Genomic DNA, 12931 nt, shown 5'->3' with positions numbered 1-12931 from the left:
GGGAGTTAACTGTTTAAGGTTGGAAATTGACTTGTTAGCATTGTACCTTTCATTTTGTAGCTCTTCCCTTTAACAAAAAAAGCCTTCACTGGAGATTCACAGTTGTAAGAGACCGTGCAAAGCGTGACAGCAAATCCATGTGTTATTGATTTCGTGGCACTTCTGCTTGGCTCTAACTTCTAACTATGTCACTTCACTAACAATGTGTTGACTTCACACAGTGGAAACACTGTGCATTAATAGTGTTTAGAGTTCAAATCAATCAGGCTGTGAAAAGCTTCAGTATTCACTTTACTTTTGTTTTACTTTAAAGCATCGTCCTTGTGCGGTTCAAGGATTTAAGTGTTTTTTGGAAACATGTTACTCTTTTCATACTCGTACGCTGATAACCTCCAGTGTATGTGGTTGCATGATGAAGTTTCACATTTGTGGCATGCACGGTAGAATGAGGTATCGTGACACGGAGTACACCTTTAAATAAGAAGCAGTGTGTGAGTGAAAGGGTTAAACATGCACTTGAGATCTGTGTCTGTCTCGCAGTCAGTCTATGAGGGTGTTCCCCTATGAGGCAGACACACACACACACACACACACACGGGGGTGATTAGGAGGATCAGGTTTAGGTTTCTCTGCACCTGATGGGGTTACGTCAACAACACAATAAGTAAAATCTGAAAAATGCAAACAGAAGTACACACATACACACATGCTCATACGCATGAATGCGTACATTTTTACTGATTATGTTACTTGAAAACACATTAGTATCAAAAAAGCATGTAATCGCTGAAGCCACCCACGGAAAAGCCATTTGTCAATCCCCACATCTCTTAAAGCATGTTGAGGCAGAAAGGAGCCCTGCTCACACATTATCTTAATGACTGTGAGTCGGGTGCAGCTTTCACTCTGCAAATGCAATGATCTTTATCTCATGGGTTTGCAATTTCCGAATAATTTCCAAAAAGTTTCGTGGAAAGAACTATGTAATTTGCTACTAATTATATGGAAAATAGAGTCAGTGTTCAATTATATCCAATTAATTGCTGTGTAACCATGAGTCTTTCAGTGCACATCCCGTCAGCTGAAAATGTGAAATGTGCCAATACAGGCAAGCATACAATTCAACAAATATGAAGTATAGAGTTGCCAATAATGAATGAGTAATGACTGAATATTTACTTGGATTCAAACAGAGCAGCTCCTTCAGAGAGAGAAATGTCAGAGAGGTACTGGTGAAGGGAAAGGAAACGCAAGGGGATGTACAGAGAGATACGCTCAACATCACCGGTATACGCACACACAATAGCACACACACATGAAGGCTGAATGGCAGATTGTGCCTTTCCAAGTTCAGTGGGTCACAATGGACACCCCCTGATCCAGCAGGGGCCCAAGTGGCCAGTGTTTATCTGTCCATTTCAGATGAGTTCTATTTAGGGCAGCCTGGGCCAGACGCCATTCTCCCTGCTGATTCACTGGGCTGCTGGGAGCACTGCTCTACCTTATCCGGTTTCCACAGTCAACACAGTGTAATTTGTCAGGATATGGCTTACAGAGCCATAAACCCGTGTGTGTGTGTGTGTGCGCGCGTGCGTGCGTGCGTACGTGCGTGTACGTTTTACATTAAGTTCTGTCAGTAATAGCTCCTGATTTCCTCTCTCTCTCTCTCTCTTTCTCTCTCTCTCTCTCTCTCTCTTTCAATCTCTGACACACCTAGGTTTATCCTTCCCCCCCCCCCCCCCCCCCACACACACACAGACAAACACCCTCCCTCTCACACACATGGCCTACGAGTCAGATAAGAGCGCCGTTTATTCTGCAATACATTGAGCTATTGTGTGATTCTCCAAGGCAGCGAGCAGCGATTCCTCTTAAAGCTGTAGTAAATCATCTCTGACAAAGAGAAACGGCAAAAGCCAGAGATTTACACATCCATACATCCCTGGTCTGGACAGCGGGAAGGGTGGGGTTCCTTTGTCTAACACGGCAGTGATGGATCAACATTTTTCCTCTCAGCGCTGCGCCGCCAGTATCTCTGACCCAGGAAACCGACAAGTTTTCTCTTCTGGAAATACATGTTCTGTCGTTGTTTTTTGTCTCTTGCCCCAGTCCCTCTTTCTCTCTGTGCTTCTCTGTCTGACACACATTTAAACACACTCACACAATTTCCCAGGGATACAGCATGTCCTGCTTTCTAAAAAAAAAAAAAGAAAAAAAAAAAAAAAAAGTAATTTCATCTTATCAGCAGCAACAGACAGACATGGGCACTACGGGCAGGAGACTGGACAGGGAGCAAGTTTTAAAAAAAACTCCATGATAAAAAAAAAAAAAAAGGGGGGAGATATTGTAGCCATGATACACAAAGAATAAGTAAAAGAGCCTTTTTACAACAACTAAGACAGATTATTTTACAATACAGGTTGTGCCTGTGTTTTACAAACATATCTGACTGTTAATATGTTCACTGTCTGGCTCATAATATTGACAGGCAGCTTTTAATGTACGGACACTGAGCATCATTACAAAGATGCTTCCGAAATGGATTTTCCCAATTCAAATTCAGAGGTGTTGGTATTTTTTTCTCACACAAGAGAGTCCAGTCGAATTCAGAAATTTTAGGAAGTTGATGGTGTCCTCTCTCAGTCGACAGAGCGAACCAAACATTCCCGTCTTTCTGCTGTCCTTGCTTTCTCCCACACCTACTCCTCCTCCTCTTGTCTTCAACCCTAATCTTTATTTTAATGAATCAGATGCATGAATCAGATTTTGAATGTGTGTTTTTGGTCTCCTTGTTTACATATATGTGTGTGTGTGTGCGTGTGTGTGTGTGTGTGTGTGTGTGTGTCTAGCTCTGTCATGGAGCGGCCCTGTGGAAAAGTGCTAGCCAGTGATGAAGGGTGTATTGATTTGTGGGCCAGGCGCCTGCGTATCGACTTGGCAGGGGGGGTGATCCTTCAAGGCCTTCCTATTGGCACACTGAGTTAATCTGCTCAACCTGATCAATACCACCTAACTGCAACTATCATTGCACAGCATCCCACGTCAGCGCTGTGTTTGTTTGGCTTTTATTGGTTTTATGTGTGTTTATGCAGGTTGAAGGGATGATTTGTATCTGTGTGACAGGGAAAGCGTAACCTCGAGCATGCCTCTTTTGTGCCTGTGGACAGGGGTGCTTTTTTTGTGGAAGTGTTATATGTTCGCTCAGTGAGTCATGGGCAGTAAAGTCAGAGCGCAGCACTGTGAGGTCGTATAAACAGTATAGCACGCTATTATAAATCTGCAGCTTGATTTCCAGCCCGCCTCGGGCAAAGTATGGCAACTTGGCAGTGTGTTCGCTATTGAGAGGGCCGGCTGAGTGGCTGGATTTAGTGTTGCTGACAGTGCTCTGTAGAAATTGTAGTTTACCTGCAACTAAAAATGCTTTGTCTCTCTTAACTCCATCCCGCTCTGTTCTTGCGTTTCTGCTTGTGTCGTTTTCTGTGCACCTTCCTGTTTATATTGTGGGTGTTGGATGTCTTTTTCCGTCTGTGCCCATTTCCTATAACCCGTCTTATCTTTCTGTGTATTTTTGTTTATCTGCTCCGTTTGTCCTCCTGCAGACCTAACATGGAGAACACTGGTCGGGTCAGTGAGTCTGGCTCCTCCACGGTCAAACATGCCCTCAACCCTGACAAAACCTTCATGCAAGTCCACTACCTCAAGGTGGGATACATGTGGGGAAGGTGGGGGGGGGGGTGGAAGGAAACAAAGAGTTTCAAAGAGAGAAAAAACAAAGAGAGAAAAAAATATACACACAATCCTGTGTCCTTGTTGGATGTGCTTGGAAAAGCACTTGTAATGACCATCTATAGATGTTGCTGCAATGCTTCTCAGTTTTGTCCTTGATGGATCATGATTTGTTGCCTTTATTTGTCTTGTTCTTTGTCCAGGGTTACTTCCTGCTCAGGTTCTTGGCCAGTCAAGTGGGAGAGAAACAATTCATCGACTTCTTCCGAGTATTTGTGAAGAAATACCACGGGCAACTCATTTTGTCTCAGGTGAGGTTGTACTACGGGGAACTTTAATTGAGAAATTCGCTGTTACTTGAGAGGCTGTTAATAAAAATTGAGCTCAGGTTTGAACTGTTTAAATATGACCCGTCTCTGAGGCACAATGTTATTTCCATAAATTAATTGGGAGGCTGATGTAAGCTTGATTGCCACTCTGTTACAATAGTTGAAAATGCTCCAGCAGCATTTAAAATTGATGGCCGCACCTCAGCCACATTATGTTTATTCTGCTGGGGCCATGAAGCTGAGTGATCACACCTGGAAGTCGGTATGTTTTGTATGTGTGTGTGTGTGTGTGTGTGTGTGTGATATGTGATCTGTGATGTGTTCCACCTGGCTCCTGTCTATTCAGTGGCAGGGTGAGTCTTCCCACTAAATAATGGATGTAACATAAACACTGTTTAACCTTGCACTCCTGACTTAAGATCAGGTATGCCTTTCTCTTTCTCTTTTTCCTTCCTCTCACACCTCCCTAAAAGCCATTTCTGTCTGTCTTTTTCTTTTCTGTTCTTTCTGATAGGATTTCCTACGAATGCTGCTGATTACCTTCCCCGACATTGAGAGGTATGTAAGTGGCTATGAATAATGCTTACAGTGTAATTCATGAATAATGAAAAATGTCTAGACGCATTAAAATCACTTTGGATTGTGCTCAAGCATCGGTCGCCTGGTGTCCAGTTCCAGACACGTTAAAGATACGGTAGTCGTCAATTTCCTGTTTGAATTTAGTATTACAATTTGTTTTATCTCAACAGATGTGACTTATTTGTAGATTTACTGTCAAATATATCAGCATGTGTTGATTTGGCCTCTCCTCTCGGTCCTGCTGTGGAAACATGACCAGCGACAGCTCCCAAAAGCAATCCTGTTAGAGAAGTCTCATCCACTCTCATATTAATTGAAGTGTAAAAGGATAACTGCTCTTCCTGCTCTCCTCCTCTCTAATTTTCTCCCTCTCTGCGCTTGCTTAATCATTCACTTCTCTATTTCTCCTGATTGCTTCATTAACCTCTTCTTCCGCCTGTCTCTCTGTCCCTCTCTTTCTCCCCGTCTGTCTTTCACTTTGTGTTTCCCTACCTTTTAACTCTTCGTTTCTCACCCTTCTTTTCCTCAGCGCCCTTTTGTCTGCCCTGAATGTTGTCTTTTTGCCTTTTCTGTCATGTGGAGTGTTCTGCTGGACTTGCACAGATTGATTGAATTAAACAGGGGGAGTTGGGGACAGTCAATATTTGGATCCGATGCCTCTTTCAGTAAACAACCCTCCAGAAGGTTCAGGATAAGAATAGACACTCACTGTTGAGGGCCATGGCCGGTCTTTGTGCAGGGTCATGTATCCTGCTTATTCCCCAGACTAAATGGGGAACATAATATTTATAAGACTTAACATAAAAACTATAAACCCCCATTTAACAAAAAAAAAATCAATGCATTCATTGATTTGTGCTAATAAGAAACTACTGTTTGCCAGCATCACCGTCACTCTTTCTCATCTATCACCATTAAAATGAAATAAAGATGCAAAGATCAACGTGAAAAAACTGGTAGATACACGTCTTGTCTGCTCTCGTGAGACATAAAGCTTATTTCTATCCAGTGCTATTATAAAGAGTATTTGACAGGCCATGTGGTGTATTAACTGTATTACCCTTGTGTTTGCTGTAACTATGCTCTCATAATGCCATGTAATCCTACCTTATGGTGCCTCACTGTTGATGTGGCAGATGTTTAGTCTTCACATTCTCTCTACGGTTCAACACCAAATGCCAAGAGCTGAAATGACCTCGTGGTGAAGTCACTGAAGATATTTTTAGTGACCACTTTCTGGGCAAACTAGTGCTTTAAGGGGGGGATTGGCTCTTCTAGTACATAGTGGAGTATGAACGCCAAGTCTTTTTCAACACACTTGTCACTGTGTGACGGGCGTGACACGCTACACATCAAAGTTGAGGTGGTGTCAGCTTTTTTCCAAGTGCTCCAATGAAGGGGTGAGGCGTCCACCAATCATATGTTTTTGTTCACCCTGTGAAGTAAAAGGCAACAGGCAGAAAAGTTATGACCATCACACTGTCATGAAAAACTGGAAAATACAGCATTTATGTTGCTCCAAAATTGTATCTTAACTTCTGAAATAGACATATTTCTGGCTAAAGTATTTTAGTGTGATGCTGTGTACTATAGTTACTCCTCGCCTTGTTGAGTACTTTGTACACGTAACACTTTTCATACACACTGCGGAGTGCTTGTGGAATGTTTGTGTGCAAATTTGTCTTTGCAAGCCAGTTCTGTCACTATTTGTATTCTGTGTATGGTATGTGGTTTTCATGTACACGGCGTTCACTTGAGCCTCTCCTGAGGCACACTCACACCCAAATGTACACATGCATGCTTACTGTAAATGCATACTTACAAACCTATTTCATTGTCTGTACATGCCTGTTTGCTTGTCCTTGTATGGGACAGTGGGTGTGCCCCTCTTTTTGTTTAAGGTGTTGGCCTAAAACTCAAGTCCGCCATGTGCCCAACAATATTTTCCCAGAGCCATTTATTCATAGGTTGTCTTGGGCAATAACAGTCATTGCTATAATAATAGGAATAATACTAACACTTGTGCCAATGTGTTCCAGAAAAGGCCTCACCCTCAGTGCTATTTACGCCGACTGGCTTGATCGACCGGGAATTCCGAAGGTATGAAAAGTCTCGCTTTCTATCTGTCTTTCGTTATTTATTAGAATATAGAATTTGATAATGTTCTATAATATATCTTTAGAAAAATGTAACTCTTAAATCAATTTAGACTGAAATTAAACTTTCCACTTGACTGTAATGTATACAATTATTACAACTTATGCATAACAATAGTGCAATAATTCAGTACTATTGGCTTTGGACCGTTAATAAGTTTGGTCTGTACGTTGCTTTTTATTGTCCACTGTGCTCAGATGCATCATCTGTTTAGCTATAAAACAAGTATCTGCTTTATTTATGTTCTTCCTCCTTATTGTTTCTTTATCATATGAGGTAATGAAAACAAATGATCACACAGCTGTTGTTTTGTAGTATTGATGCTGGCAGTCAAAGTACCTTTTATTTAACACGTGTGATCCTTTCATACCTGGCACATGCCTACACAGGGTGATATTTTTTATAGTACTCAGTGGTTTCTGGTTATGGAAGGGATTTGGTTCTTCTAGTTTGGGTTTGAACAGCTTTGTTTAAACGACTTACTTGAAGATATCCAGACCACTCCCATATACTGTAGCCGCCATAGTTTTACCTCTTTGTCAATCCTTAAAGTGCATTGGGACTTCATTTCTGTGACGGCATTCAACTGCCTGACTGGGTCGGTATGAAAGCCACATGCCAAGAACTATACATACTGACTTTATCTGCAATGTGGTTTTGAGATCATTTGATCAGCTACACTTCAATGTAGGTGAATATGTTGTGTTGCAGTTCAAACCCAGCAGGTTTAACATGTAGTTCCACATACAGGAAGTTTTGTGTGCTCCAAGCATTTGCTCTTGGACGACAGGAGCGTCCGAACATTTGTCTCTCTGTTTACCAGCTGTAAATAGTTGTGTAATGACGCTCTCATAATGGAAATTATGTCTCATATTAGAAGATAGCTTTCAGTACATAAATACTACGGCTTAAATGACGTGTGACTACTCGCCAGCAGGCGTTTTGAAACTGCGAGACGACGACGATGATGATGATGATGATGATGATGGCATATTTGTTGCTCAACTTGAGGAAAGTTTTTCAAATCGGCTTCGCTAAAGATATCGCGATGACATCTTGATGATGAACTGTAAGGCATCGCTGGCTGTTAAGTTCTTGACAGAGCTGCAGTTTATTGTATCGTTGTGTTGTTGGATCGTTATCGTCCCCGTTGTTAGCAGACTGCGATGCATCTCGACAAGGTGAGCAGTGCTGCTTTGCCCGCTAATTGAGAGAAAGACCTACGGTCATAGATACACACACACACACAGACACACACACACACACACACACACACACACACTCCCACCATCAATCCACTTTAACAGCTTCTTCAATTCTCCCATCTCCATGGCAACTGGTCTTAATTACCACTGTGTGAATGTGCATTTTTGTGTGTCTGCACTCCTGTTGCTGTCTGGGAATCTTCACCTTCTAGATTATGTGATGATGTAACTGGGGGGGGGGGGGGGGGTCTGAGGGTGGGACGAACCGTGTGTGAGGGGCTGCTGTTTTCTCACACCTGATTGGGTGACGGCTCGAGTGTTCTCGCAGAAGCTCTTTTCCTGTGTTTGATGTGCGAGTCACCAGCTAATAAGATCAGTCGGATCGATTGAAACCTTTCACAGATGCAAGTGCTCGTGCATTATGTACACTAGACACATTTTTAAAGTCTCTCTCTGCCTCTCTCACTCTCCTCTCTGCCTCCAATCCATCGCTGGACAATGTGCTTGAATTGGAGAAAGGCAGGAAATGGTTTGGCCTAATAATAAACAGTGACATTCACAGTAAGAGATGTGGAATGGGATGGCCGGTGCCGACCTATTTTGGACCTCAGAGTTTAGATGAGTAAGCGCTCCCTTTGGGATGATGGATCTAGGCTGAGAGACTTTGTTTAAATAAAGGCTCCCCTTGATTCACCAGAGCCTTCAGCCCGATACCTTCTCCTAACTCCTATAACATTTAATGTCTTTTACTGCCTGGTTTATCAATAAAATCCCTTTTTTTTGCGAACATAGTTGTTTAAACATCTTTAACTGGTATTTAAACACTTTAAACACATTTACTGTTCCTCCAGGCTTACCTCAAGGTGGTAAACACGTTTGAATATGATGAGTTTGGCTTTTTAGATAAAGAAAATAGCTTTTTTTATAAAAAAAAAAAAAATCTGTCCATACTCAACAAAGTGACGTATTAAAAAGGGTTACTTTAATAAATATACCAAAACTGGTGTATTTATTGTCTTTCATTGTTTTTTTTATACAAAACTATATATATTACATCTATTATATTTATATTTTGAAGAATAGCCATAAATAATTCAACTAAAAAGACTAAACAATCTGTGTATCGGTCTCAGGAAGATACAGTGGGTACGGAAAGTATTCAGACCCCTTTAAATTTTTCACTCTGTTTCATTGCAGCCATTTGCTAAAATCAAAAAAGTTCATTTTATTTCTCATTAATGTACACTCAGCACCCCATCTTGACAGAAAAAAACAGAAATGTAGAAGTTTTTGCAAATTTATTAAAAAAGAAAAACTGAAATATCACATTGTCATAAGTATTCAGACCCTTTACTCAGTATTGAGTAGAAGCACCCTTTTGAGCTAGTACAGCCATGAGTCTTCTTGGGAATGATGCAACAACCTTTTCACACCTGGATTTGGGGATCCTCTGCCATTCTTCCTTGCAGATCCTCTCCAGTTCCGTCAGGTTGGATGGTGAACGTTGGTGGACAGCCATTTTCAGGTCTCTCCAGAGATGCTCAATTGGGTTTAGGTCAGGGCTCTGGCTGGGCCAGTCAAGAATGGTCACAGAGTTGTTCCGAAGCCACTCCTTTGTTATTTTAGCTGTGTGCTTAGGGTCATTGTCTTGTTGGAAGGTGAACCTTCGGCCCAGTCTGAGGTCCAGAGCACTCTGGAAGAGGTTTTCTTCCAGGATATCTCTGTACTTGGCCGCATTCATCTTTCCTTCAATTGCAACCAGTCGTCCTGTCCCTGCAGCTGAAAAACACCCCCATAGCATGATGCTGCCACCACCATGTTTCACTGTTGGGATTGTATTGGGCAGGTGATGAGCAGTGCCTGGTTTTCTCCACACATACCGCTTAGAATTAACGCCAAAAAGTTCAATCTTGGTCTCATCAGACCAGAGAATCTTATTTCTCATAGTCTGGGAGTCCTTCATGTGTTTTTTGGCAAACTCTATGCGGGCTTTCATATGTCTTGCACTGAGGAGAGGCTTCCGTCGGGCCACTCTGCCATAAAGCCCCGACTGGTGGAGGGCTGCAGTGATAGTTGACTTTGTGGAACTTTCTCCCATCTCCCTACTGCATCTCTGGAGCTCAGCCACAGTGATCTTTGGGTTCTTCTTTACCTCTCTCACCAAGGCTCTTCTTCCACGATTGCTCAGTTTGGCTGGATGGCCAGGTCTAGGAAGAGTTCTGGTCGTCCCAAACTTCTTCCATTTAAGGATTATGGAGGCCACTGTGCCCTTAGGAACCTTGAGTGCTGCAGAAATTCTTTTGTAAGCTTGGCCAGATCTGTGCCTTGCCACAATTCTGTCTCTGAGCTCCTTGGGCAGTTCCTTGGACCTCATGATTCTCATTTGCTCTGACATGCACTGTGAGCTGTAAGGTCTTATATAGACAGGTGTGTGCCTTTCCTAATCAAGTCCAATCAGTTTAATTAAACACAGCTGGACTCCAATGAAGGAGTAGAACCATCTCAAGGAGGTTCAGAAGAAATGGACAGCATGTGAGTTAAATATGAGTGTCACAGCAAAGGGCCTGAATACTTATGACCATGTGATATTTCAGTTTTTCTTTTTTAATAAATTTGCAAAAATTTCTACATTTCTGTTTTTTTCTGTCAAGATGGGGTGCTGAGTGTACATTAATGAGAAATAAAATGAACTTTTTTGATTTTAGCAAATGGCTGCAATGAAACAAAGAGTGAACAATTTAAAGGGGTCTGAATACTTTTCGTACCCACTGTATATGGCTCGCTTCACATGCATGTTTATGAGCGAGGGGTGTAACTTCTGAACACGCAATCTGATATTTATTCACTAGAGAGACGCCACACAGATGGGGGCGCGGGACCAAGAGAGTTTTAGGTAGACAAAAGCCTCGCTATTCAGGGAATGGTCGTGGGGATCTAGGCAGCAAAAGAGCCATGTGTGGTATCCGGTTTCACAATGCCAATTTACTGCTTCAATACTCACTACATTTGATACAGCCCACTCTAACACCTCCCTTCTCTCTATACCTCCGTGTGTCTGCCTCTCCCCCTCCCATCTCCTTGGCTTCTACATACACCTTCATGCTATTTCTGCCAGAGTACTTGTATAATACTCAGAGAGGAGTACTCAGGCACGCAGTTATAGTATTGAAGGTTGTGTGTGGCTATGGTAACGCTAACAGCATCGCATTGAATCGCTGCATGGGTGTGCGTGGGAACGTGTGTGGAGTGTGTATCCTAGATTGTATAATTATGACGCTGCATCTCTCGTGTGTGTGTGTGTGACATTACAAACTCCTTGCTTCCATGCAATCCCTGCCTGTCTCCCGACTGTGTCCTTATTTCCCCCCAACAAACACACACCCTCTTACGCACAACCCCCACCGTCATCTCTCCGATATGTGATTCACTTCAATCGAGCAGGAGCTCTGCTGAAAGCCTTAATAAGGTTAGAGAGTAAGTGCTCTGTGTTTGTGCCTGCTCGCTGCGCTCTGTGCGTAGGTGTGTGTTTGCATGCATGACTCTTCGTGTGTGTGTGTGTGTGTGTGTTGTGTGTGATGGTGGAGGAGTGGATGTGTAGAGGACTTGACTGTCTGTCCTTAAGTTGCTAGTTATTGAGGGATTTTTTTTCTTCTTCTTCTTCTTCTTCCTCCTCTCCTCTTATTTATCTTCTCCTCCACTCTTCCTCCTTTCTGTCATCCTCCGGAGTCAATTTGCGAGTTTCCGTCAGAGGAACAAGTGATCGTGCTCCCACCTCCTCCCTCTCCTCTCACCCTCCCCTTCCTGCTTTGCTCTCTTTCTCTCTCTCTCTCTCTCTCTCTCTCTCTCTCTCTCTCTCTCTCGCTCTCTGCCTCGGCAAAGCATTCCACTCTGTCCCGATCACTTGCCCCCGGCTCACTGCTTTCCCTTCTTCTGTGTCGTTCAGTGGCTGTATGAAAGGAGCGCCGTGTGGTCACAGGCGAGGCTGGTGGAAGAAGTCAAAGCAGAGGTAAGCACTCTTTCTCTTTCTCCCCCTCTTCTCTCTTTTCCAGTCTCTTCTTCCCGTCTTCAGGGAGTGGCAGACAGACTGGGGGGCAGCTCTCAGAATTGAAATGTTGCCCCCTCAGCCTGCTTGATATGACTGTCATCTGAATCTCTCTTTTCCTTCACTCAGTTATTTTGCCACTATTTCTCGGTGCTGCCTCCTCTTTGTTTCTTCTTCTTCTCTGTCTCATTTACATGCTCTCTTTCACAATGTTTGACACCATCTCTTATCTCTACCTCTCTTGCGCTCCATCTACCTCTCCTTTGCTCATTTGCTCCCTGTATCAGTCTCTCCCTCTGTCTGCCTCTGAGTGAAGTGCGGCACACAGCGCTGTACATCTGTTGCGTGTCATTCTGTGCCGTCGATCACATTTCCCATAAAGCTCCCATGTTGTTCCTAATTGCTTTGCCTACATTTTCCAATTCTTCCATTAATCTCTCTGTTTAAATATAATTGAATCCGACCTGAAGAGAATATCTGTCAAATATTTAATAAAGACACAAAGAATGCCTGAGTGATTTTGCATCTTAGAAATGACTCGTCCGCTTCACGGGCTGTTAAAGTGTTTGGAAACCTCACTCTTTTAACAAACTGCGTGACAGTGGATTTATTCTGAGGTATAAACTGAAGCGGAGGAGAGGAGATAGAGTTTGGCCTTGATAGTGATTGGCTGTTTAATGGAGATCTATGGTGTAGGGAGTTGCTCCGCTCCAGGCTCGGTCACAGCAACATACTTTCACTATTACTCTTTTTGTCTCAGCCAGCCGTTTGCGTTGGTTATATATGGAGCGCAAGTGAGCGCTGAAAGGTTTGGAATTAATGTGTGTGTGTGTGTGTGCGTGTGTGTGTTTGTGTGTGTGTGTGTGTGTGTGTGTGTGTGTGTGTGTGTGTGT

At 42.9% G+C, this 12931-nt stretch overlaps 1 protein-coding gene across 7 annotated transcripts in view; it reads left to right on the top strand.

The window, feature by feature from the left end:
- Positions 1-12931, top strand: part of aopep (aminopeptidase O (putative)) — a 69053-nt gene that overhangs the window by 24323 nt on the left and 31799 nt on the right. For 5 of the 7 annotated variants that reach the window (XR_004213073.1, XM_031856374.1, XM_031856372.1 and 2 more), the window contains exons 9-13: positions 3600-3702; positions 3930-4037; positions 4570-4613; positions 6674-6734; positions 11940-12002. Coding sequence is in view for 6 of the 7 variants with exons in the window: in XM_031856374.1 (XP_031712234.1) it covers positions 3600-3702; positions 3930-4037; positions 4570-4613; positions 6674-6734; positions 11940-12002 (379 nt within the window). In the remaining variant the exon portion in view is untranslated. Of the gene's footprint in view, positions 1-3599; positions 3703-3929; positions 4038-4569; positions 4614-6673; positions 6735-11939; positions 12003-12325; positions 12924-12931 lie in introns of those variants that run through there. The other 2 variants (XM_031856375.1, XM_031856373.1) reach the window with 2 other exon arrangements.

The sequence above is a fragment of the Anarrhichthys ocellatus genome, unplaced genomic scaffold (genome assembly GCF_004355925.1).
Source record: "Anarrhichthys ocellatus isolate YVR2014 unplaced genomic scaffold, GSC_Weel_1.0 scaffold17, whole genome shotgun sequence".
NCBI lineage: Eukaryota > Metazoa > Chordata > Actinopteri > Perciformes > Anarhichadidae > Anarrhichthys > Anarrhichthys ocellatus.
This window is presented reverse-complemented; position numbering and strand designations above follow the sequence as displayed.